The sequence below is a fragment of the Phoca vitulina genome, unplaced genomic scaffold (genome assembly GCF_004348235.1).
Source record: "Phoca vitulina isolate PV1807 unplaced genomic scaffold, GSC_HSeal_1.0 scaffold6, whole genome shotgun sequence".
In the NCBI taxonomy this organism is placed as follows: domain Eukaryota; kingdom Metazoa; phylum Chordata; class Mammalia; order Carnivora; family Phocidae; genus Phoca; species Phoca vitulina.
In genome coordinates this window covers 19,278,802-19,304,976 of record NW_022589709.1, presented here as the reverse complement: position 1 = coordinate 19,304,976, position 26,175 = coordinate 19,278,802, and the positions used below count along the sequence as shown (strand labels likewise).

The following is a 26,175-nucleotide window of genomic DNA, read 5'->3' as shown; positions in this document are numbered from 1 at the left end:
GGCTCTTTGCTATGAATGTGTCCAAGCCCTCGTCAACTTCCCAGTCTTCTCTCCATGTTGCATACAGCTTTGCAGAGTCCAAGATTTTTTCCTTGCTCTGTTCTACAGCAAAGGGACCGGCCCAAGAACAGCCCCTTGGTGTCAGAGACTCACAGCCTCCAACCCTAGAAAGAATTTAGGACCCAAGAAACCAGCTCCTCCCCAACCCCAGAGCCCTGAGCCCCTTTCCAGGGCACACATTCCCTCTAAAGTACCCTTCCCAAGTGGCCGTTCTGTCATGCTCTCATGCCTCCAGTATGGAGACGTTCACCTGCTTACACGGCCTCCACTCCATGACCCCGACTATACGTGTTTCATTGAGTTGAGAACTGCCCTGACCACTTCCATGGGGTCCACCTTCTGAGAGGACCAGATCCTGCTTCCTGTCTCTGCTGTGAAACAGCTCCTCCAGAGCTTTCCCTCAGGTCCCTCCAACCCCTCCCCACTACCACCAGAGGTAGGTGTAGCAGCCACGCAGACCTGCGTTCACATTCCAGCTCTGTCCCTTTTCTGGATGTGTGTCCTAAGGAAAGCCACTCTCCCTCTCTGAGCTTTAGCTTCCCCATCAGGAAAATAAGGGAAAATAATCATGTGGCTGTCTCCTTTCACTGAACTTAGTGGAGTTCTAAGATGGAACATAATGCCTCTGAGCCCTCTAGGAATGTGACTTGATGCCACATGGCCATGGCCCTCCTGGGCCTCCTTGCCATTTCAGTGTTCATTCAACAGACAGGGATTGAATACTCACTTTATGCCAGACACTGTGCTTGGTGCGGGGCACTGACAGGGTTGGAGGGGACCAGAGGGATAATCTGTATGAGAGCAGAGTAGGCCAGGCCAAGAGGAAAAAAGGGAAGCCCAGGCACAGGGAATAGGGTGTACAAAATCACATTCCAGAAAGAGCCTGACCCTTGGGGGGAACTGAAAGATCAAGGCTGGAGTGCAGAGGCCAAACATTTGCTCAGAAGACTAGGTTTCAAAAACAGTTGTACATTTATACAGAGGAATACTATTCAGTGATTTAGAGACATCTGTGTTCATGGCAGTATTATTCACAGTATCTGAGACATGAAAACAACCTAAGTGTCCATGAACAGATGAATGGATAGAGAAGATGTGGGATACATACACAGTGGAATAGTATTCAGCCATTAAAAAAAGAAAGAAATCCTGCCATTTGTGACAACAAGGATGGGCCTGGATGGCATCATGCTAAGTTAAATAAGCCAGACAGACAAATACTGCATGGTGTCATTGACAGGTGGAATCTTTTTTTTTTTAATTTTTTATTTTACTTTTTCTAAAGATTTTATTTATTTTAGAGAGAGAGAGAGAGCACGAGCAGGAGGGGCAGATGGAGAGGGAGAGAGAGAGACTCTCAAGCCGAATCCACGCAGAGCACAGGGCCTGATGCAGGCCTCAATCCCAGGACCCCGAGATCATGACCTGAGCCAAAACCAAGAGTCAGAGGCTTAACCGACTATGCCACCCAGGTGCCCCTATATGTGGAATCTTTAAAAAAAAAAAAACAACTGAATATGTAGAAACAGATTGTAGAATGGTGGTTGCCAGGGTGCCAGGGGCTGGGGCATTAGGGAAATTGGGTGATGTTGGTCAAAGGGTACAAACTTTCAGTTATGAGATGAGTAAGTTCCAGGGATTTAATGTACAACATGGTGACTATGCTTAACAATACTGTATCTTATTTTTGAAAGCTGCTACGAGAGTAGAGCTTTAATGTTCTCATTGTAACAACAACAACAACAAAATGGTAATTATGTGACGTGAAGGATGCAGGAACCAAGGTTATTGTGGTAACATTCTGCAGTATAAACATGTATCAAATCATCATATTGTACACCTTGAACTTACACAATGTCATATGTCAGATATATTTCAATAAAGCTGCAAGGGCTGGTGGGACGGGTCAGACTAGTAATACACACAATAGATAGGATCTCAAAAATATGATGACCACTGAAAGGCAGTATATACAGAGCCAGCCATTCCATTTATCTAAAGTTCTAAACACATGTAACTAATCTATAGTGACAGGAACCAGATGAATAGTTATGTCTGGAGGGAAATGACTTGAAGGGGGTAAGAGGGAACTTTCTGGGGTGATGAAAATGTTCTCAATCTTGATCGGAGTTTTAGTTATATGGAGGTATACATTTATGAAAATTCCCTAAGCTATACACATAAGATTTGTGCATTTTACTGTATATATGTAAAATATACTCTAAATTAGGCCTTAATGCAGATGTAGTTCTGATAAAGGGAAGGCGAAGGGAGAAACAGGTTTGCTGAAGGATGAACTAGAGTAAGGCAGAAAGCAGGCTCCAGGTGTCAGGAGTGAGTAGAAATCCTGGACTCTGACACTTCCTAGCAAAATTTCTTCACCTCACTAATGCCTCAGTTTTTAAATATACAGTACAGGGATAATAATAATTTTCCCTCACTGAGTTGTTAGACTTTAAGGAATAAGCAAGTTAATTCACGTTAAGCGCTCAGAATATTGCTTTGCACGTGGTAAAAACTCAACAAATGGAAGCCTAGAGAAATAAGACGGCCTCCAGGGACCTGGCAGAAGAGCCCATCCCTGGGTCGAGAAACGGGGGGACCTCGTGGGGCTGCCTCTGCGAAGCGAGATCTGCAGGGACTCCAACAGGCTTGACCTGGCGGGCGCGGGGCAAGCTGGGAGTTGTAGTTCTCGCCAGTCTAAAACGCCCACGGACGCGGGGCGACGAGGATCAAGGCTCCTTTCTGGGAGTGGGGGATGCCTGGCCTGAGCAGGGAGCGGCCAGCTCTGCTCCACGGTGGCTCTAGCGATGGGCATAGGCGTCCTGTTGTCACTGGATTCTCCTAACCACCGAAAGAGGTATCAACGCTCCCAGTTCGAAGACGAGGAAACAGGCTCAGAGAAGGCACCAAAGCGGGGAACCAAGATCTGCTGCCCGCAGTCGTTATTACCGACCCTGCCCTCCTCAATCCGAAGCCGGGGGAGCGGGATAAATTCTACAGGAAGCGAAGGTTCTTTGAACGGCCACGGAGTCGCGTTATGCTCCCCATTTCACAGTCGAGACAGAGTCAGTCACTGGTCCAAGGTCACGCGGGCACTAAGTGCGCCGCTGGGATACCAGGCCCTGAGTGCTTCGCCCTTGCGCGCCCTTTGCCGCCAGACGCCGAGGGGCGTGGCCTAGAGACGCCCCGCCTCCGCCACCCTCCGCTCTCGCGCACTTGGTGCAGTCCAGGTAGTTCCACACGCGCTCCAAAGCGCGCGCGCGCGCCCGGGTAGTGAGGTCTGCGGACGGTTCCACTGCGCGGGGCCAGAGGGGGGGCCGCGGCAGGCGGCGCTCAGGCCGCAGCGGGACCGGGACCCCGGGCTGCAGCGGGAGCGACTCGCCGGCCGCCCGGTTGGGGTGGAGCACAGCCGCGGCCCCAGGTAACTCCTGGCCCGACCCTTCGCCATGCGCCCCAGGTGCGAGGCCAGCGAGGACGGAGCGATAGGGGGCGGCCGCGGGCTGACAGAGTAGCGCAGGGACTTACAGCGCGGCCTCTACCTGCGTGTGCAGTGCCGAGCTCGCTCTCCCAGGACCCGGAGCCAGAGGTGCTCCGCTCATCAGTCCACCGGCTAGGTCCGAGTATCCCAGTTCGGGGACACTTTCCCCGCCCCGGGAACTACAAGTCCCAGAGTGCCCTGCGCCCCGCACGTGACCCGACCGCCCCCCCCTCCCCCCGGCGGGTTCCGGCTTCGGCCGGGGCCCTGCCATCAGGGAACTGGAGGTGAAGAGGCGCCGCAGTCTTTTGGCTTCGTAACTTCCGTCCCAAACATTTTACCAGCGCTCCTGGTGCCAGCCGTTGGGGAGCCGGAGCTTCCCGAGCCCTGCCCTGGAGCGGCTGCGGGACCGGGGAACAGGCCACTACACCCCAGCGCCGTCGATACAGCTTTCAGGATGTCAGAACGCCGGGCGGTCCAGAGAGGGTCTGTGTCTTACCCAAGGTCACATAGCTTCCGTTGCCTAAGGATCTCTAAGCTCGAATCGAGCTGCTGTCGGGGGGGTCAGGGCGGTGGTGTGGACAGGACGGGGATAGGAAGCTGGCCCTCAGTAGGAGAGAAAATGGGGAATTCGGTTGGACTCATCCCCCGGGGTGTGCCAGGCGCCCGCACTCCTGCAGCCCCCGGTTTTCATCTCTGGATGTGATAGTACCTGCTCCCACCTTTGCAGACCCTGGGAGTTACAGTGGCCAGAGCTGCAGGGGGAAGGGTGTCAGAAAGGGGAGCCCCTTCCAACACCGTACCCACAAAGCTCGCACATTCAAGTGCAGACCCAGACCCCGAAAGTTGCGCAGGGACCGCCAAAGATGCGCACGTAGTGAGAGCCCCTGCTGACTCACTGAGGTAGGTACTGTCACCTCCGATTTACACCTGGCCAAACTGAGCCTCAAAAAAAGATGGTGACTTCCTCAAGATCACAGAGCTAATAAGAGGCAGAGTCAGGTTCCAAGTCCAAGCCCAGACAGGCTGACTTCAGAGGCTCTGTATTTATTTATTTATTATTTTTTTAAGATTTTATTTATTTGACAGAGAGAGATAGCGAGAGCAGGAACACAAGTAGGGGGAGTGGCAGAGGGAGAAGCAGGCTTCCTGCCGAGCAGGGAGCCCGATGTGGGACTCGATCCCAGGACCCTGGGATCATGACCTGAGCCGAAGGCAGACGCTTAACGACTGAGCCACCCAGGCGCCCAGAGGCTCTGTATTTAATCATCAGTGTGTGCCTGTCCTCAGTAGCCCTATAGGAGATGAGTATCAGTGGTGCGCGCTAGGTGCTCAGTAAATGTCATGTGTCACTACTGTTGTCCTGATTTTACAGGTAAGACTAAGGTGGAGAGAAGCCAAATAACTGACCCAAGTCAGAACTAAAGTACCCCTGACCTGAACCCCAGACCCATGACCACCTTAACAGACGGCCTGCCCTACCCCCATGTCCACAAACACAGCCACTTCTTTTTAGGGGAGCCAAAGCTTGGAGCTCAGATGTGAGGGTGGTGTGTTCAGGCGTGTCCTGAGCAGAGAGGACTTGGCAGGGAGCCCATCAGCCCTCCATGCTGGGGTGTGAGGCTCTGGGCTCTCAGGTCTGCAATGCTCTGTGGTAGTAGCTGGGAGGTCTGCGTCCCACGCTGGCTCTGCCAGGCTGTGCTGTGTGTCCCTGGGTGATCCCTCAATCTCTGTGCTCCGCAAGCTCCACCTGGGAAGGCTACTGAGCCCTGTATCTGGAGGAAAATTTGAGGGGTCTTAGAAGAAAGGAGTGGGGTGCTTTCTGACCCTGAGGGAGGAATGGAGGCAGCCAGCTGTCCCAAGTTCTTGGGTAAGGCAGGGACAGCAGGGCCCCAGCAGGAATCCATGACCCTCCCCCTTCCTGCCAAAGTGGAATCCCTCCCATCTGAAGAGGAGGCTTGGGGCTGGAAGCTGGAATGTAACATCCAGGGCTTTGCACTTGGAGGGGCTGGGATTTGAATCCTCTGCTGCTCATCCACCAGTCCTTGAGCCTCCATGGTCTACTCTTGCCTTGGGATATCTGTGCTTTTGATTATTGAGCAACCCTTGGGGACTCTGTTTTGACATTTGTATCGCATGAACCAAACTTAATGTGAAATTAGAATGTGATCCCAGGTTTGCCCCTTGATGGCTGAGTCATCCCCGCCTCACCCATTTCCTCATCTGTAAAATCCTGGCACCTAGCTCTTAGGTCGTCGGAGGACCAGTGAGGCAATCAGGATGGCACTTGCTTAGACTGTGCAGGAGCCCCTAGAACCCTAATTTCTCCACAGAATCTCACTGCAGATGCTTGCATAAGAATGAGCCGCCCCCACCTGTGGCTTCTGGAAACCCACTGGGCCACACTTCCGGGATCTGAGGCAAAGGAGGCACTTCCTGAACCACTTTGCTCATCTATGAGATGAAAACAGAACCTGTCTTCCAGTGGCAGGGGTGGAGTAGGGTGGAGTGATGAGAGTGAGGCACACGGTAGGTGTGCAGGCCACAGCAGCGCATTGGGGTTCCGAAGCAGAAGACCTGCAGGTAAACCTGAGGGGGGGGGGGGTTCGCAGGAAAGCCCAGACTTCTGGCTTCTCTGGAAAATCTGGTAAAATTGAGCCTCCTCCCCACTTGCTCCAAAGTGATTCTGCTTGTGCCCAGGAAGGTTTTTCAGATCAGGAGGAGATGTATTACTGGCCTCTGGCCCTGGGGGCACCCTGAGGGGCTGTGGGTGTTTGCTGAGGGCCTCCCAGGGGAGTAGGCCGGAGCAGGGTGTTCCCAGCCCTGTAGCATCAGAGGTGAGAGTCAAACTCAGAGCCCCTTCCTTGGGCATCCGCTACCCAGTGTGAGCCAGAGCCTACTGGGGCGGGGGAGCAGTCCCGGAGCCCGTTTCCTGAGGCAATGTGGTAAGGGCCCTGCCACGTTAAGGAAGCCAGAGCAGCTGACTGCAGAAGAGGGCTCAGGGAGGCTTCGTGGAGGCAGGAGGCAGTCTTGGACCTGAACCCCAAAGGCTGAGCAGGGTTTTGCCAGAGTTAAAGGGTGGTGAGGTCGTTTTAATTAGAGTCGGGACAGTCAGAGGTTCGGTGGCTTCAAAGTACATGACTTGATTGCAACTGGAGAATTGCATTTGGAGGGTGTGGGAACGGTAAGGTATTCTCACCATGGCCTTGGGCAAGTCACTTCATTCCTTGAGCCTCAGATGCTCACCCATAAACTGAGGCCTTCCAGTGAAGGCTAGATGATAGTGCACTGAAAAATGCTGAATCCCCTTATGGAGTGAGACATGAAGCGAAGAGACTGTGACAGGGGTGTATGCAAATTAGATGGTATGAAGTGAAGGCTGGGGTACGTCTAGCCCTGAGTTCAGAGATGGGGAGGTTCAGTACAAGCTGGAGACCACAGAGCTTCCTGTAAGAGGTTAGATGGGAACAGAGCCCCAAAGGACAGAGAAGAGGACTAGATTGGTAGAAAGGAATAGAGAAGGCATCTCAGGCAGGCAGTCCAGCTAAGTGCAGGTGGGAAGGTGGCAGGCAGGGAAGGCCAGTAGGTGCACCAACGTGGTTGTGGGAGGACTGGAGAGAGGTGAGCCTGAAAGGCTGGGGGACGCTGGTGAAGCCCAGCCCCAGAGGCAGGCAGCAGGGAGCCATTGCATGTCCTGTCCCTACATAGGCAAGCAGGGAGTGGTCTTAACAACGTAGCGCCTTCCAGTGAGGGGAGGATTTTCTAATTCCTTTTACATAGTGGGAAGAATAAAAGGTCAGAAGGGATATAGAAGGGAGAGATGATGAAAAGGAGTTGGTTAGAGAACGGCATCACCTTGTACATCCCCATTCATTCTCATGCACACATAGTTTTAACCAACGGATAGAGTTGGGCAGGGACTGCATCATGAACTCGATCTCCTGTGCTTAGTTATCTGCAGAGGGCCCCTGGGTACCATCTGCAGTCATTGCATTGCCGGCTGCACAGCCGCCATGCAGTAACTGATTGTTGCTGGTCTAAACAAAACTTGATTAAGTATCTCTGTTCCCCAAACTTCCTTCTGGATTGTTTCCATTGGATACCTTTCCTGAAGGGGGATTTCTTACTTTAAGGGAACAGAAATTTTTATGCCTTAGAAGATTTAAAACATACTCTTTCACAGTAATTTTTTAAAATTTCTTTAATTTTTTAAAGAGATTTTATTTATTTGAGAGAAAGAACAAGTGAGGGACGTGGGGCTCAATCCCAGGACCCTGGAATCATGATGTGAGCCAAAGGCAGACGTTTAACTGACTGAGCCACCCAGGCGCCCCCACAGTAATTTTCTTTAGCATTTTCTGTAGGTTATATTGTATGGATTTTTTTCTTCTTTTTCTCTTTTATTATTATTTTTTCACCGTCATAAGTGTACTCTTTAACCCCCATCCCGTTTCACCCATTCCCCCACCCAGATTGTACAGGGTTTTGGGTTTGTTTGTTTTTTAAGATTTATTATTTGAGAGAGAGAGCGCAGAGGGGAGAGCAAATGAGAGTCTTAAGCAGACTCCACACTGAGCACGGAGCCTGACGCAGGGCTCACTCTCACGACCCTGAGATCACGACCTGAGCTGAAACCAAGAATTGGAGGTTTAACCCACTGCGCCACCCAGGCACCCTGTATAGAGTTTTTTAAAAAGAGCAAATGTACACAAGCATATACAATAAAAAGTGTATCCTCCTGATCCCATACTCTTCCAGTTCTCCCTGAGGACACTTGTTAGTTTCCTGTATATCCTTCCAGAAGTATTCTGTGCAGATACTGTATATATCCAATTTTCAGAAAAATGGATAGTTTACACTGTTCAGCAAATTGCTTTCCATTTTTTTTATTTTTATTTATTTATTTTTATTTTTAAAAGATTTTATTTATTTATTTGACAGAGAGACACAGCGAGAGAGGGAACACAAGCAGGGGGAGTGGGGGAGGGAGAAGCAGGCTTCCTGCTGAGCAGGGAGCCCGATGCGGGGCTCGATCCCAGGACCCTGGGACCATGACCTGAGCCGAAGGCAGACGCTTAACGACTGAGCCACCCAGGCGCCCCTTCCATTTTTATTTTTAAATTTGGGGTTATGAAGTACACCAAAGAAGCATAGAAAATGACACCATCACACCCCCAGTAGCCCTAAACACAGGTTTAACAAATGTTAACATTTTGCACTGGCATCTTGTTTAGGGAGGTAGCCCTATGTTAGTGCAGTCCCATGCGGAGGAGTCCAGTTATTGATCATATGCACACATGATTCTTTTCAGCCTGTGCCCAGCTCTTGGATATTTAGAGTGTTACTGATTTTTTTTTTTCTTAAATAATCGATGTGGAGGTAATACCCCACTTTGTATAATGCTGCCCCGGTATGAAGGCAAAGGGGAACGAAGCTTGGCTGTAGTTTCGGTTCAAATACCTGTTCAGCCACCCTTCATAGCTGTGTGACCTGGGGTGAGTGAGTGACACCCCCCCTTGATCCTCTTGACCCATCTGTAAAATGCTGTAGTAATCCCTCCGCTTCATCGCTGCGGGGAGGAGTACAGTAGGAAACTGAAGATTTCTTTGGGCTTAGTTTCCCAACACCCTTAAGCAGGGAGCCCTCCATGGGGGAGACCAAGCTCTACTGGCCACGCGCCGAGAGCTACCAGAGCGCCGGACAACTGCAGCTCCTGCTTCAAACTGTTCCCCGCCCCTTTCCCGGGCCACGCTGGGGGCGGGGCGGTTAAATGTCTCTGTGGCGTCAGCGCACGCAGGACCAATCCCCCTGCCCCGCAGGCGTTAGCTCGTTTGCGTGGGTTACCCGCTATTGGTCCGTTGGGCAACCCAGGCCGTCCCAGCTTTTTAAAGCTGCCGCGTAGTATAAACAAGGAGATGCAGGGCGGCCAGGCCATGATGTCATCGCGGCGCGGTAGCTCTTGGGGCTGACGTCATCTCCGGGGAGGTTGCCGACCCAAGGCTGTTAGAGCCTTCCTAACCCAGTTGGGCTGGCTTAAGAAGGCCGCTCCTGCCCCGTCGAAGGTCAGTCCCATTGCACTTCAGTGTCCCAGGCGGCGCCCCGTCCCCGAAGAGAAGACCATGACACAGTAAGTCCGGGCTGCGGCTCTCCTAGGGGGACCCATTTCTCTGGCAGGGAAACTGAGCCTCAGAGGCGCGAGTGGTTCGCGAGTTTGCATAGCAAGTTCGAGTTGCAGCCGGTTGGCCTTGCCCACCCCGGGGTCTCCCATCTTTAGCTCAGGCCATGTGGCCCCGCCCCTTGCTTGTGATGACGGCGGTCACTTTAAGTGCAAAGGTGGGGGCAAGAAGGAGGTTTTAAAGAAAATCTGCCTTCCAAGATGGCGTCCCATTAATCACGTGCCGAGTCGCGGTGAGTGATTGGCTCTCATAGTCCCGCGGGGCGGAGCTCTTGGCGGGGCTGCCGCGGGCAGCAGCCGGCTACTGTTTGCCGGAATCTCCCGGCGCGCCCCCGCGAGCCCCCCTCCCGCCCGGCGCGCGACCCCGCCGCTTCGAATGTTGTGAATCAAATGTGGGGTTTGTTACATTCCGCTGCCGCCGCGGACAGTTCTTAAAGGGCCAGCCGCCTGCAGCTGCGCAAACCCGGCCGCGTCCTGCGCCGCCTCCCGCTCCCGGAGGGCCTGGGCTGAGAGAGGCAGACCGCGCGTGGGCCTCGCGAGGCGGACGCCGGCGGACCGACAACAAAGAGAGAGCCCCGGAAGGAGCTGGACTGCACCCGGACCGGGGGGTGGGGAGGGGAGCACATTGTTCCGCAGGGCGGGGGCTCTTAAAGGGTCCAGGCAGCCCCCCTCCCTTCTGTCCAGCTTGGCCGTCCTAGATCGGGAACAAAGGAGCCAACGTGTGGCCTGGCGGCCGAAGGTGAGTAGGGGCTAGAGCCCCAACTCCCTATTTCCGCATCCCTGGAACTCCTGTCCTCCTCCCTTGGGACTGGGGGCTGTGATCTAGCTGGCTCCGCAGGGGTTAATCGCGGGCGGTCCAGAGCGGGGACGGAGAGACCTCTAGAATCGAGGAGGATTCCCCCCAACCCCCCAAGGCCAGGTCGAGTCTTCCTTCTCCCGGGGCTGAGTGCCGCGGTTGGAGAGGAAGGAGCCGCCCCCTCCCCCTGCCGCCGCCACTTCCTTTGTTGTTGCTTTTGTCTCACGCCGAGCACATGGTCCGGGATCCTCGGCTCTTAAAGTCACAGCGCTCTGGCCCCAACGCCGCAGTCTGGCCTCCCGCCCCCTATGTCCTTCCGAGCGCGGCATAAATGAGTGAGGGGGGGACGTGGGGGTCTCCTCTCCGGGCGAGTGTCTGCACCTTGGCCCCCCATCCCCGGGGAGGGGTGGCAGAGGAAGCTCCCCAGAGCCCCGCAACCTGCGCCTGGTCCGCGTTGAGGAGGGGCCGGTCCCTCAGGAACACTGGTTTCCTCCCCCGCTAATGTGACCACCTGGTTTCTTGCGTCTTGTTCCTTCTGGCTTTATTTGGGCGTTCTAGGAAGGAGAGATTTCCATCCCCATTTCACAGCTGTGACAACTGAGGCTCACGGAAGCGGAGAGATTTCCTTGACCAAGGTCATCTAGGGAACCTGGGCTAGCCGAGGACTCCTAGCTCCGAGGCTGATAGTCCTGTCCTCAACTCCCTCCAGGCAGCACACGTTTGGAGAGCTCTGTTTGCCTACCAGCAGTAGTGGCCTTGCCTGCCCCATGGGGGGGGGGGGGCGGGCTTCTCATCATGCCTGAATCTACTCAGGCTCTCAGGCAAACATTCCCCCGGGGCAAATGACTTGGCAGGGGTTCCCTGGACTTGGACTAGGATAGTTACATGGGGCACTGGAAGTAGGGAGTTGGCTGCGTCCTGGGGGAAGGGGTGGATGCAAAGTGTGGTGCCTGCTTCCAGGCAAGATTGGATTTAGGGATGGGACCCTGTAGACCCATTTACCCAGACCTCATTGAAAGCACAGCACAGAGGACTATGGAAAGGCAGAGAAATTGGGGGTGGTCACCTGGCCACCCTTGCAGTTTGACCTTGAGCAAGTTGCTGCCTCCAACTCTGGGCCTCACTTGTTTCATTCACCACAATAGGGTTAGTAGTGAGTGCCTAAAACAGAAAACTCTCCATCTCCTTTAGGGACTGAAATTAGTTGGGATTAGGTGGTTATTGGGGGCTACTGATGCTAATTAAAGAGTCAGGGGTTGGGGGAATCTGGGCCTAGGTGGCCAGCCAAGGAGAACTAGTTCAGTCTTTCTCTGGCTTTGTGGGCTAGAGCAAGTTACTTCCTTTCTCTGGGTCTCAATTTCCTCAACTATGAAGTGGGTGTGTCCCCTCTGCACAACCTCTGTTCTTAGTAGGACTTCCAAGAACCAGGGGTCCCTCCCTTACCAGCTGGGGTTTTCCTCTAGGGAGGCATATTTCCCAGCTATCTCCTGCAGAGCTTGAAGTGGCACTTGATTTCTGTTTGTGGAGGTCAGCCTCTCTCAATTTCTAATAGTGATCACTCACACCTCCACTTTGCCAATCACCTCTGCCTTTGAGCAGCCCTTGCCAGTCCACTGGCAGGTGGTTATCTGGCTGTTCCATCTTAGAGGTGAAGAAGCTGAGGCTGAGCGGGGAAGTGATGCGCCCAATCCTCAGCCAAGACTCTGGCCAGAGTCAGGGTATCGTGTGTAAACTTTGGCACCATCATCTATAGCTGGAGGCCCTTTGGACTGCTGGTTTGGTTTCTCAGCTCCTTGCTACTTCCTTTTCCTGAGGAATGGGTGTTTTTGAAGGGGCTGGCCAGAGCAGATTCCCATGTGCCTGGGCCTCTGTGGCACCCACGCCCCACAGACTTTAGCACAGAGGAGCCATTGAAGCCACTGGGTCGTGTCCTAGTGCACTCACAACTCTGGCTGACAGGCTCTGGACCTCACCTCTCTGGGCCTCAGTGTCCTTACTTCTGAGGGCTGCTGTGAGGACTCAAGATGGCATGTGAGAAGTGTCATAGTTCTTACTGTTAATGTTTTTCATCAGCAGGACTGTGGTCTCCCAGGATCTCTGAGGTCAGTTAGAGCAGAGGTGCCCAAACCTGGCTGTGCCATAGAAACTGCTGGAGAATTTGGTAAAATGTCTAGATAACCTTGTTCCCCAACCCTCCAAAGATTCTGATCCAGAAGGTCTGGAGTGGCCTAGGAGTCTCTTGTTTCAGATATTTAGGGGTGTACTCTGAGTCTCTGCTGGCCTTTGTTTGCTCAGCTGAATTGTCAGCAAGAATCAGGAAGGCTGTGGGTGTACACACATGTGTAAGGATGTGCACTCTGCTCACACCGGGGCTTACAAACCTAGTCACCTACGGTGGGCAGGTAGAGCATGGGCATTGGGTGGCCTGGAGAGAAAGCTCGTGCTCCGGTGAGGGGGACCCAGCAGAAACGAGGGCCTAATGGGACCAGATTTTCTGCTTTTGTTTCCTCTCAGGAAAGACCAGATTTTTATGTAATCTCCCAGTTTTCAGTCATGGGCACCAATTTCACTCCTGCCAGACTGTGTGATTGGCTCTCGAGTGTACATTTACCACATCAGTGCTGGCCACAAGCTGGTCACTGGGCTCTGTCCGCCCTTCTGCCAAGTGCCAGAGCCCAGGTTAGGCGGGAGAAATGTGAACTCCAGCTCTTACACTTCTGGCTGTGGCCATGGCGAGCTTCCCCTGCAGACTGGCTTTGAGAGTTAGGGTCCAGGCTTGTAAAGCCGAGCACAGAGGAGGTGTTCTTGCCACTGCTAGCAGGAAGGAACAAGGCGTTGAGGATATGGTGCACTGGCTCCCTAGCTGTGTCAGCAGGGGGGTAACACTGAAAGCTGGCTGTCAGAGATGCATAGGAGTTTTGTCAGATGGAGAAGGGGCGGACGGAGGAGGCCTCCCTGTGGCAGGAACAGCAAAGGGCTGGTCCTATTTGATGCAGCCTTTGGCTCTGCAAGGCCTGACGGGTTCCAGAGTTCTCTCTGCCAGGGCCTCATCCCAACCTCTGGAGTTAATAAATGGTCCCCCAGCTTATCCCACCTGGACCCCCAGCTCCTACCAGAGGGAGGAGACCTGCCCCACCCCATTACCACTCAACTTCCTCCTTTAGGTTCTTGCTTCCCCTTTTTTCTCAGCAAGCCCCACTGCCACTTGGGGGCTGTGTTAAGCCCCCAGAGCAAGGGCCTGGCTGTATGCCAGACTCACCCACCCACCAGTGGCCGCTTCCTTCATTACCTCCTGCAAAGCGCTTGGGCAGGACCCTTCTTGCTGGCAGCAGGGTGCAGTGAGAGGCTTGTGGCCAGCTCACCTCCCAGCTTTGACACTTGGGCAAGTCCCTTTCAATTTCTTTGAGCCTCAGTTTTCTGTTCTTTGAAATGGACCTTGAAGAGTAGATGAAGTCACATGTGGGTAGGCACTGTGGGAGCTGGTTATGGAAAGAAAGAAAACAAACTGACTTGAATTGGGAGCCCCTGAGGGCAAGAACTGGGTCAGAACCTCTTACCTGGCAGTAGTGGAAAGAGAAGGCCTGACTGGAATCCCCCCCAGAGCCGACCCAATGGAAGGGAGGAAGCTGGAGTGCCCTCCCAGGAACCCCCAGCTTCCTGGAGATTGAAGTTGTAGACCGCCACAACAGCACAGGGTGCCCTGGGGTCCCCATCCTGAGGGAGCCTTACTGGAGCCACTTGGCCTGGAAGCATGCTGGCCAGCCCTCCTAACTCACCACAACCCTGAAGGGGAACTTGATCCCATTTCGTAGAGCAGGAAACTGAGACCTGGGCTCCCTGTTCCTGATCTGTCATCCCTGATCCCCAGTGCCCAAAAAGAAGGCCAGACCCAGAGTGTACACTGCACATGGAGTACAGGGACGTGGTGGATATCAGTAGCCCTTAGAATCAGACTGCTGAAGTTTAATTCTGTCTCCGCAATCCCTAATGGGGCAAGTGTCTGGACTTCTGTGTGCCTCAGTTTGTTTATCTGTTTGCCTCATAGGGTTGTGAACCCTGGCCCAGCCCCTCCACCCCTCTGCCACCCCTGATGCGACCATGGGCTCTGGCAGTGACTAGGTGGCCACCCTCTGCCCCTGTGGGTCAGCGGCGATTCTCTGTAGGACCCGGCACTACCCCGGGCCAGCTCCGGGGAAGGTAGGAAGGAATCTCCTAGTCCTACAGAGCCTAGAGCCCCCGGTACTAGGGCTGTCAGCTTGGGTTGGGGCATAGGGACCAGGGGTGGCAGGGCATAGGGCCCTGAGTGGTCTTCCTTCCCTAGTGGGTAGTGACCTGGCTTCTCTCCATGCTCTCTGAATGAGTGGCTCCCCTCAGTCCTACTGGGGCCTCCTCTCTGTGGTGCAGCCCCGGCCGCGAGGGCCCCCTGGCCAGCCTGCCTGCCCAGGATGAGCGCTTACCCTCCCAGCAGCCACCACCCCGACCACCACACCTCCCTGTAGAGGAGCACCGAGCCTCGGCTCCTGCCGGCAGGAGCCCCCGAATGCTGCACCCAGCCTCCCAACAGAGCCCGTTCATGGTTGATCTCCACGAGCAGGTAGGCACAATACTCATCACCTCTGTTTCCCCACCCTGCTGGCCCCTCCCCACCAGCCTCTGGCAAGTCTGTCTGAGGACCAGAGGTAGCAGAACCCTGATTTCCCCTTAACTCTTTGCATGTTCAGTGAGGCATTATTAGCCCTGTTTTACAGGTTGGTAAATTGAGGCCCAGAGAAGGGAAGGGCCTTCCTTGGGACTACACAGTGGATGAGTGATAGAGTTGGAAGCCCCTCCCAGGTTCCCAGAGGGTTCTCTCTGCCCTCTAGGGCTTGGGACAGGGGTATAGGCAGGTGTGTACCTAGGTAGGACCCAGCTAGAGAAGGGAAGGGAGGTGGCCCAGCAGGGCTTTCTCATTTGGGGGCAGCAGCATGGCCGTTTCCTCCCTACACTTCCCGGGTTTCTCTCTACCCACAGGTGCACCAGGGACCCGTCCCTCTGTCCTACACAGTCACCACAGTGACAACCCAAGGCTTCCCCTTGCCTACAAACCAACACATCCCTGGCTGCAGTGCCCAGCAGCTCCCAGCATGCTCCGTGATGTTCAGCGGTCAGCACTACCCCCTTTGCTGCCTCCCACCCCCGGTGAGTGAGTGCCTCCACCTCCTGCCCCATCCCCACTTGAAAGCCCTAGACATAGGCCAGCAGCAGAAGCAAGCCGAGCTTATGACACCCATCCAGGCTATCAGAGCACCTACCCAGCTCCAGGCCTCAACCCTGCCCAGAAAAGGCATGTGTGCATTCGCGAATAGTGAGAGGGCACCTCAGGGTTCAGGGACCTTCCTGCACCCCAGTGCCTGCCTTATGGTTTGGAATTGTAACTATGGGCCTTAAGAGTGTAGTGTCCTGCCTGGGTGGCCTCTGGCAGGGGTAGGAGGGGCCAGAGGGCTTCAGTGGGGACCTCTCGATGGATGGAATGGCCCCTGGCCTTTGGCACAGGCATAGGCCCAACCGAGAGCCTAGAAGAACATTCTACAGCCCCCCCAACCCCTCCCTCTCTTGGCAGCTGATCCAGGCGTGTACCATGCAGCAGCTCCCTGTGCCCTATCAGGCCTACCCCCACCTCATCTCCAGTGATCACTACATTCTGCACCCCCCACCGCCAGCCCCACACCCCCAGCCCGCCCACATGGCACCTCTTGGGCAGTTTGTATCGCTGCAGGCCCAGCACCCGCGAATGGTGAGTCTGGGCAATGGGTTTGATGCTATAGGGGATGGCATGGGGAGCGGGGCTTCCCTCCTTACTGACTCTGGCTGGCCCACCCCTGCTTCTTCCAGCCCCTGCAGCGGCTTGACAACGATGTGGACCTTCGGGGTGACCAGCACCCCCTGGGGAGCTTCACCTACTCCACCTCTGCCCCAGGCCCAGCCCTGTCCCCATCTGTGCCCCTGCACTACCTGCCCCATGATCCACTGCACCAGGAGCTGTCTTTCGGTGTGGTAAGTACCGCCCCCAGCTAGACTCTAGGGTGATCAGGAAACAGGCCCGCTGGGCTGACCTGCACCTGGCACCCCTCTCGTAGCCATATTCCCACATGATGCCACGGAGACTGAGCACTCAGAGATACCGCCTGCAACAGCCGCTGCCCCCGCCACCCCCACCGCCACCCCCGCCACCGTATTACCCCAGCTTCCTGCCCTACTTCCTGTAAGTACCAGCACATCTGCCCCAGAGCCGTGGTGCTCTGGTCTCCTGGGACCTCCAGTTGTTGGACCCAAACAAAGCCCCATGGGGTGCTTGGGGCCTCTAAAGCCATCTGGCATCCCCACCAAACCACACACATTCTCAACACTCACCAGCTGGGTTCCTGGCCCTCCTACAATGTCCTGGGACAAACACTGGAGTCCCTGGTGTGAACGGTGCAGAGCTCTGGGCTTTGTTTCACAGAGGGAGTCGGGAGCAGCTCTGCACCCCCTACACCTACTGACCTTGACCCTGGGCCCCCCACACCTGTCTCCCCCCCCAGCTCGATGCTGCCAATGTCACCAACAGCAATGGGGCCCACCATCAGCCTGGATCTCGATGTGGATGACGTGGAGATGGAGAACTATGAGGTCCCGTGGAACACTGTCTTGGGAGGTGGGAGCTTGGGGGACCTCCGGCCCTGAGCATTAATAACCCTCCCCTCCTGCCTGGATACAGGCCCTCCTGAACCTGGCAGAGCGGCTAGGAGATGCCAAGCCCCGGGGCCTCACCAAAGCGGACATCGAGCAGCTCCCATCATACCGCTTTAACCCAGACAGCCATCAGTCAGAGCAGACACTGTGAGTACTGTGCCCCCATCTCCTGCCCCTCTGTGAGCACAGGGGGGCTGCAAGGGGACCCCTTCCTCCAGGGGGTTTTGTGCTATGCAGTGAGCCTCCCCCTGCCATCACTGTGGAGGTGACGCTCTCTGCCCTCTCCCAGGTGTGTTGTCTGCTTCAGTGACTTCGAGGCACGGCAGCTGCTCCGAGTCCTCCCCTGCAACCACGAGTTCCACACCAAGTGTGTCGACAAGTGGTTAAAGGTAATGCAGCCCAGGCCAGATTCCAGGTGTTCATCATGTGGTGAGGGAGGGGGGTGGACCTTGGAGGGTTTCCCTTCTTGTCATCATCTAGAAGTCCAGGCTCTGTTCAGGGATCAAGTCCCAGAGGCAGAACAGACCCAGCTGGGGTGGGGGACAGGCAAGAGTGGAGCCTGATGTGTGGCTGCTCCCCCAGGCCAACCGGACGTGTCCCATTTGCCGGGCCGACGCCTCCGAGGTGCCCAGGGAGGCTGAGTGAGGCCCACAGCCGCCCAGGATAAACCCTGCCCGAAGCTCTGGAAGCTCGGGTTGGAGGGACCTGGGGAGGACGGGGAGGGAGTGGCCCAGGCCTGCCCCGTCATTCCCGCCTGCATCTCCAGAGCTGGTGCCAGGGTCAGCCCCAAGAGAAGCCCCTGCAATAAGCCCCTGCATTTGCCAAGCTCCAAAGACTCCTGCCCCGATCTGCCTGCCAGTCTGCCCACCACGGAGCTGCCTGAGTGTCCCTAACTCAGTCTCCCTCCTGTTTGCCCTCGAGTCCGTCTCCTTTTCCTGCCAACCCTAGGAGCCAGGGGTCTATCCCCCCAAGCTCAGCTAGGGGAGATCCTCAGCCCCAGGATGGGCAAAGAGGGCTCCGTCCTGGGTTGCCTGGTCTCTTGCACTGAAATGGTATGCCATCTGACTGGGTGGCACTGACAGGCGTGCGGACAGAGGGTGGCATGAGGCCATTTCCTGAGCCCCAGGCCTGGGTCCTCCTGCTTTGACCCCAGACAGACTCAGGCAGCCAGCCCTACCCAGGCTGCTGTGAGGGTTGGCTCCCTCAAGGACCCTCACCCCAGTCACAACATTCCAGCCCACCCCCAGGCTGGAAGGTATCAGAGCCAGCCTCCTGAGCAGATGGGAGACAGGCCCTGAGCTGGGGTGGCCTGTATCCTGAGGGGGCTTGGGCCATGCAGGGGAGAGAGACCTCCTGTGTTCCTGGTGGCCACCCCTTCCTGGCAGTGATGGCGGCCAGACACACGCCCAATGTCCCCTCTCTGTTGTTTTGCATGAACGTGAGGAGCAGCAGTTTTTGTTTATTCATTTGGCCCAAAACCGCGTGTAGGATTTGGGGGTGTGGATTTTTAAATAATTTGTTTCCTTTTGGTTTTAACGGGGGATATAGGGACCAACCAGGACCAAGTGCCCAGGGGGCCGGGAATGGTCTGGTGGTGCCGCCTGGTCTGCATGCATGTGTGCGGCTGGGGCTGGGCTGGGCGGCTGGCAGTCATGGGTGGGGTTGGGGGTTGGTCTGTGCTCAGCTGATAACTGCCATGCACTGTACTGCACACGTCCCCAGAGCCTACCGGGACCGTACGCTTTTCAGGGCATTTCTCCCTCCAGCCAGGGCCCGTCTCCCACCTGACTGGGCGAGTCTCCTCCAAGGAAGTCCCAGGAGGACAGGGACCAGGGAGGGCGTGGACCCCATCTCCAGGGGCCCCCTCCCAGCCTGAGTCCTGCCCTCCAAGGTCTGGAGGAGGCCCCCTGTAGGGTCTGGCTGAGCTCCCACCTTCTCTTTCCCCAGTCCCATTCCTTTCCCGTCCTACCCCCAGCTGGGGTTGCTGCCCCGAACGAACCGCGTGTGGGGCCGGCACATCCTAGCAGGCAGCCCCTGGCGCCTGCTGCCTCAGGGATGCTCCAACCACCCTCGTTCTCCCTGCGGCGGCCCTGGCTCCCTGCCTCCCCTCAGCCTGCCATGGGGCCCCATCAGCCTGGCCCCACCCCCGTGGAGAACCCAAAGTCTTACTGTATATAACTCCAGGTGATGTTTCTATATTTATAGCAGTGTTGAAACCCCACGTGTTTTACACAGAGAACCACCCTCTCCAAACCCCCCCTCCCTTTCCCACCCCAACAAAAGGTTTTCAGAATCCTTAAGGTTCCTGGGGCAGGCGGAAACAGGCTCACGGATTGTGTGTCGGCTGCAGCAATGATTCCAACGAGCAGCTATGGGGGGGGAAACACAACACTTTAAAAAAATCATTAAAAAAAAGATTTATAAAACAATTATTTAGGATGTTTGTGATTTGCCGACCTTGCTATAGATGCCATGTTACCAATGATTTCCTGTGGTGGGGGCTTGTCATTGTTTACTCTTTTATTTACCAACTTCTGGCCTAGGCATGACAGTGGGCACCATCCCCCAGCCCTGGCTGGGCCCAGCACCTGTGTTCTGTGTTAGAAAGGTTATATATATATATATACACACACATATATATATATATATTTAATTACATATATATATATAAAAATATATGTAATTTGGGGGGGCCCTGTTCCTTGCACATTTTACAGTTACCTCATTTTTCCCATGTATGTATTTGAGAAAATGCTAATATATAGAGAAAAAAATGGTTCTTAAAGCTTAAATGTGTGGTTTTTTCCATTCCATTGGATTCACATTGGTTTGTAGCATTTAACATAACTAGTATGTTGTATTATATATATGTGTATACTGATTGAAATTTTTAACAGATTTGTACTTTTTTTAAAATGAAAGTTGCTAGTTCTGCTTGACCAAGTAGTGCAATCATTATTTTTTTTAATATTGTTGCTGATTTCAGAGGGATATTCACTAATAAATGTATGATGTATATCAAGTACTGCCCAAGCTGCCTTTGGCTACCTGTGTTCTTTTGGTGGGAAGTGGGGGTAATGTCAGTCTGAGAGTGGGCAGGGGATAGGGATGAGGTGGGCAATAAAGATTGTTCTCTGCTGTGGCACCTTGGGGGTACCTCCTGATCAAAAGGGTCTGCCAAGCCAGGTTAGTGATGACATTCTGGGCCATCTGCTTCACACTCAAATTAGGCAGGATTCTGTTGGCAAGTGGCAGAATTCCATCAAACTGGTTTTAGGAAAGCGTTACTTGTTGGTCTGTCATTTCAGTTCTGGAGGTAGGTTCTGCCTCAAGCATGACTGGATTGGGCTTGGGCATGTTATAAACCAAGGTCTCCTTCATTTTACAACTTTGTTTTGAAGGAGCTGCTTCTGTGTGGTGGTTCTTGGTAGCTCTAGTTCAGTGTCTTCTAGTTTGGCATCATTCCATGGGAAAACCATTTTTTTTTTCCTGGAATTCTAATGGGATTTCTGGGATGGAGTCTTGTTAGACCCAATTTGGATTGTGGGTACATCCCTGAGCCATTCACTACCATACCAGGGAGCTACACCGGCATGATTGGCCTGACTTGCATTACATACCCTCCCACCCACAGGCCCTACTAAGACTACATGAACCTGAGTCCCTTATCCCCAGGCTCAGTGGGGACTAGGGGCCTGAGAACCACCCAAGGACCAGGTTGGTGATGTGGTTACATTCCTCTTACCCATGATGGTATATGGTGCGGCAAGGATATCCGCTGACTTGTTAGCATGTCAGAGCAACATGATCTGGAGCAGGAGCAGTGCGCTGGGGTCAGGAGACCCAGGACCTGGTGTCTGTGATGCCACTATCTGTAGCCTTGGTCAGGTCACTTCTCTTTCAGCCTCTGGATCAACTACAAAATAAGGGACAGTTAGTTGAGTGGTTCTCTGTGTTTCAGAGATGGTGCTATGGGAGCATAAGGGGGATTAAGAAGGGTTCTGTAGTTAAACAAGTTTGGGAAGGAAATAACACACTAAAGGTAATAGGAGCCTATGTTGCAGGGCTTCTCTGAGCCTTGGTTATGCTGATGCGTATTATAAGCCTCTAGGAATGGATACTGTGAGCAACACTTCCTATATTGGGCTTGTTTGGCTACATGTAGTGCTCAAATTGCATTCTCTGGGGCACACTGGGCAGTGCTGGACTAGACCAGTGATAGCAACGGAGTTCCCAGGGCCCTAGTCTGAAGTCTAGGGAAGTCTCTAAGCTTTTTTCAGTATTTAAAAAAACCTATGGGAAAGAAGACATGATCTTATCAATTGATGAAAAAAAAAACTTGCCAAAATTGAACATTTAGTCATGACAAAAACTCTCAGCAAGCTAGAAATAAGAGGGTAACTTCCTCAACTTGGTAAATAATATCTACAAAAAACCCGACAGCTAACATGTAATGGTGTGAAAGACTAGGTGCTTCACCCTTGAGATCAGGACAAGGCAAGGATATCCACTCTCACCACTCCTGTTCAATATCATACTGGAACTCCTAGCCAGCACAATAGGATAAAGCAAGAAAAAGGAAATAAAATTAAACACACAGACTGAAAAGAAAATTGTCCCTATTTGTAAATTTGATAACCTATAAATTATCAAAATCCCATGGAGATTTTGGAAATCCCAAGGAATCTACAAAAAAAAAAAAAAAACCTTAGAACTAAATGAGTTCATCAGGTCACAGGTTACAAGATGAATATAAAAATTAATTGTATTCTATATAGTAGCAATGAACACATGAAAATCAAAATTTATATAATCACTCTAAAGATGAAACATAAATCTAACAAAACATTATGAGATTTGTGTGTTGAAAATCAATAAACACTGGATGAAAGAAATCAAAGACCTACATAAATGGAGAAACATGGTCATATTCTCAGATCAGAAGACTCAGCAATAGGTAAAGATGTGATTTCTTCCCATATTGAACTATGGGTTTAATGCAATTCCTATCAAAATTCTGGCAGGTTTTTGTGTTTTTTTTTTGAGATGACATTCTTCAAAATTTATATGAAAAGGCAAAGAAGTAGCTAACTTTGAAAAACAAGAATAAAGTGAGAAGACTCACCATACCTGATTTTAAGAGTTGCTGTAGATCTGCATTAAGACAACATGGCAGAGAGATAGACAAGTAGATCAATGGAACAGAAGAAAGATCCCAGAAACAGACCTGCACAAGTATGGCCAGCTAATTTTTGAGCATTCAATGAAGGACAGGCTTTTCAATAAATAATAATGGAGTAGTTGGGCATCCATAAAAAAATTAAAAAGGATCTTAAGTCACAATACAAAAATGAACTCAAAATAGATCATAGATTTAAAGGTAAAACATAAAACTGGAAAACTTTGAGAAGAAAACAAGTGATAATCTTCACTAGGACCTAGAGCTAGGTGAAGAGATCTTAGACATGACACTGAAAGCAATCCATAAAAGAGAAAAAAGTGATAAATTGGACTTCACCAGAAACTAAATGCTTAATTTGCAAGTCACATGTGAGAAATTACTCATATCAGATAAATAAAGAACTCTCAAAACTCAACAAAAGACAGTCCAATTAGAATATGGGCAAAAGACATGAACACATTAAGAGGATATTTCATTTGTTCACCACCATAAGCTATTAGGGAAATGCAAATTCAACCACAATAAGATTATTACACACCTGTAAAAACAATGAAGATAATAAATAGTGACAATATCAAATTCTGGTGAGGATGCAGAGGAATTGGATTTCTCAGACATTGCTGACAGGAATATTAAATAGTACAGCCATTCTGGAATATAGTCTGGCAAGTATCTTTTTAACATTTATTTTGATACAATCTATCATAAATAAGTCAGTAGAGGTTCCACTCTGCCACTGAAGCATCTGTGAAGAGCCCTGGACCATTCAACTAATGAGCATCTAAAGGACGTCCCATCTTTTATCCCAGCCACCACACACACCTTCCATGTTGTTCCTGTCCATTAATTGCTTCCAAATCCAGATGATCAAATAATTCTTCATCCCCTAAGTAAACTAAAAAGGGTTGGTTCAGACATTCCAGGATCTGCAACCCTCTTAAATCCCAGGTGAATCATGAGAGGAACAAGGCTTCAGTGGGTGGCAAATTGGCCACCCTTGAAGAGCTGCTGCAGCCTCTGCTTGGCCTCTTTGTTCAGCTTCACCATGGCGACAGCCTGGCAGTTTCCTCTAAAACTAAACATATACTTACTAAATGACCCAGCACTCCTGGGCATTTATCCCAGAAAAATGAAAACATGTCCACACAAAAACATGTACACAAATGTGCATAGCTGCTTTATTCGTAATCACCCCAAATAGGGAACAACCTACATGTCCTTCAGTGAGCAAATAGTTAAATTGTGATCCCTCCAGATCACGGAATACTACTTAGCAATAAAAAGGAACAAACTAGGGGATCCTGGCTGGCTCAGTCAGTGGAGTGTGCGACTCTTGATTCGAGGTCATGAGTTCAAACCCACATCTGGTGTAGAGATCACTTAAAAGGAACTAAAATTTTAAAAAAAGGAACTATTGATACATGCAACAACTTGGATGGATCTCAAGGGAATTATGCTGAGTGAAAAAAGCCAATCACAAAGGTTATATATGTATATATATCAATATTAGGAGAGATGGAGAATAGATTAGTGGTTGCCAGGGGTTAGGGATGGCGGAACAAGGGGGTGTGTGTGTGTGTGTGACTATAAAGGGGTAGGAGGGTTAAGATCTTTGTGGCAATCAATGGTTCTGTATCTTGATTATGGTGTGGTTACATGAATTTATATAAGTAATGAAATTTACAACTACAAACACACAAATGGGTGGATGTAAAACTGGTGAAATCTGTGGATTATATCAATGTCAATTTTCTGGTTTTATGTAAGAGGTTATCATTGGGTTACATAAGACCTTTTTGTAATATTTTTACAACTTCCTATAAATCTATATTTATTTCAAAATAAAAAGAAAAAAAAGCCTGTGGAAATTGGATAAAGGCCGACATTATGAATCAGATTAAAATCCTATCATTTTTGTACTACACATAGAAAATCCTAAAGACTCCACCAAAAACTAAAAGTAATAAAAGAAATAAGTGGCAGAATACAAAATTAATATCCAGAAATTGGTAGTGTTTCTATACACTAATAATAAAGTAGCAGAAAGAGAAATTAAAAAAAAGTCCTATTTACAATCGCACCAAGAAGAATAAAATACTTAGGAATAAACTTAACCAAAGAGGTGAAAGACCTGTACTCTGAAACTATAAAACACTAATGAAAGAAATTGAAGATGACACAAATGGAAAGATATTCCATGCTCATGGATTGGAAGAATTAATATTGTTAAAATTTCCATATTACCCAAAGCAAGCTACAGATTCAGTGCAATGCCTATCCAAATACCAATAGCATTTTTCAAAAACTAGAACAAAAAATACTAAAATCTGTATGGAACGACAGAAGACCTGAATAACCAAAGCAATCTTGAGAAAGAAGAACAAAGCTGGGGCTATCACAATACCAGATTTCAAGACATACTACAAAGCTGCAGTAATGAAAACAGTATGGCAATGGCACAAAAACGGACACATAGATCAGTGGAACAGAATAGAGAGCCCAGACATAAACCCACAATTATACGGTCAATTAATCTATGACAAAGGGGGCAAGAATACACAATAGGAAAAAAACACTCTCTTTAATAAATGGTGTTGGGAAAACTGGACAGCTACATGTAAAAGAATGAAACTAGACCACTTTCTAACACCATGCACAAAAATAAACTTGAAATGGATTCAAGACCTAAATATGAGACCTAAAACCATAAAAATCCTAGAAGAGAGTACAGGCAATAATTTCTCTGACATCAGCTGTAGCAACACTTTCCTAGATATGTCTCCTGAAGCAAGGGAAACAAAAGCAAAATAAACTATTGAGACTACATAAAAATAAAAGGCTTTTGCACAGCAGAAGAAACCATCAACAAAACAAAAAGACAACCTACCGAATGGGAGAAGATATCTACAAATGATATATCTGATAAGGGGTTAATTTCCAAAATATATAAAGAACTTATACAACTCATCACCAAAAAACCCAATCTGATTAAAAATGGGCAAAGGACCTGAATAGACATTTTTCCAAAGAAGACATACAGATAGGCAAGATACACATGAAAAGATGCTCAACTCCAACATCACTAATCATCAAGGAAATGCAGATTAAAACTACAATGAGGTATCACCTTACACCTGTGAGAATGGCTAAAATCAAAATGACAAGAAACAAGTATTGGTGAGGATGTGGAGAAAAAGCAACTGTTGGTGGGAATGTAATGTAGTACAGCCAACTGTGGGAAACCTAGAGGGACCTAGAAGGTATTATGCTAAGTGAAATAAGTCAGACTGAGAAAGACAAATACCATATGATTCCACTCATAAGTGGAATCTAAAAAAAAAATTATTAAACAAAAAGCAGAATCAGACCTATAAATACAGAGAACAAACTGATGGTTGCCATAGGGGAGGTGGGTGGGAGGATGAGCAAAATGGGTGAAGGGGAGAGGGAGAGACAGGCTTCTAGTTATGGAATGAGTAAGTCATGGGAATAAAAGGCACAGCATAGGGAATATAGTCAATGCTATTGTAATAGCGTTGTGTGGTGACAGCAGCTACACTTGTAGTGAACATAGCATAATGTATAAACTTGTTAACTCACTAAGCTGTACACCTGAAACTAATGTAATGTTGCATGTCAACTATACTCAAATAAAAAATAAATTAAAAAAAATTTTTTTTAAATCCTATCATCTTGGGACTCCTGGGTGGCTCAGTTGGTAGAGCATGCGACTCTGGATCTCAGGGTCGTGAGTTCAAGCCTCACTTTAGGCA

General features: G+C 50.9%; 2 protein-coding genes, 1 non-coding gene and 1 pseudogene across 10 annotated transcripts in view; 2 read left to right on the top strand and 2 right to left on the bottom strand.

Moving 5' to 3' along the window:
- The window catches only part of CDHR2 (cadherin related family member 2), a 42,560-nt gene extending 38,670 nt beyond the window's left edge, over positions 1-3,890 (bottom strand). Inside the window, exon 1 of the mRNA XM_032403770.1 lies at positions 3,603-3,890. Within this exon, the coding sequence (XP_032259661.1) occupies positions 3,603-3,812 (210 nt within the window). The 5' untranslated portion in view covers positions 3,813-3,890. The remainder of the gene's footprint in view (positions 1-3,602) is intronic.
- Positions 3,404-17,981, top strand: RNF44 (ring finger protein 44). 8 transcript variants are annotated; one of them, XM_032403771.1, is made up of 12 exons: positions 4,008-4,024; positions 10,142-10,452; positions 14,555-14,706; positions 14,884-15,103; positions 15,520-15,687; positions 16,109-16,282; positions 16,381-16,542; positions 16,626-16,750; positions 17,070-17,157; positions 17,246-17,367; positions 17,510-17,609; positions 17,803-17,981. In XM_032403771.1, the coding sequence occupies exons 3-12, from the start codon at positions 14,600-14,602 to the stop codon at positions 17,863-17,865; spliced, it is 1,329 nt and encodes a 442-aa protein (XP_032259662.1). In that variant the 5' UTR covers positions 4,008-4,024; positions 10,142-10,452; positions 14,555-14,599; the 3' UTR covers positions 17,866-17,981. The 8 variants fall into 8 exon arrangements, with proteins under 8 accessions (XP_032259665.1, XP_032259670.1, XP_032259662.1 ...); XM_032403773.1 differs by lacking the exon at positions 4,008-4,024 and adding an exon at positions 8,634-9,665; XM_032403774.1 differs by lacking the exons at positions 4,008-4,024; positions 10,142-10,452 and adding an exon at positions 3,404-3,484.
- A 5,274-nt stretch (positions 17,982-23,255) lies between these two features.
- LOC116632139 lies at positions 23,256-23,704 on the bottom strand (annotated as a pseudogene).
- A 2,398-nt stretch (positions 23,705-26,102) lies between these two features.
- TRNAQ-CUG lies at positions 26,103-26,175 on the top strand. The gene has a single exon. It is a non-coding gene; the product is annotated as a tRNA-Gln (tRNA).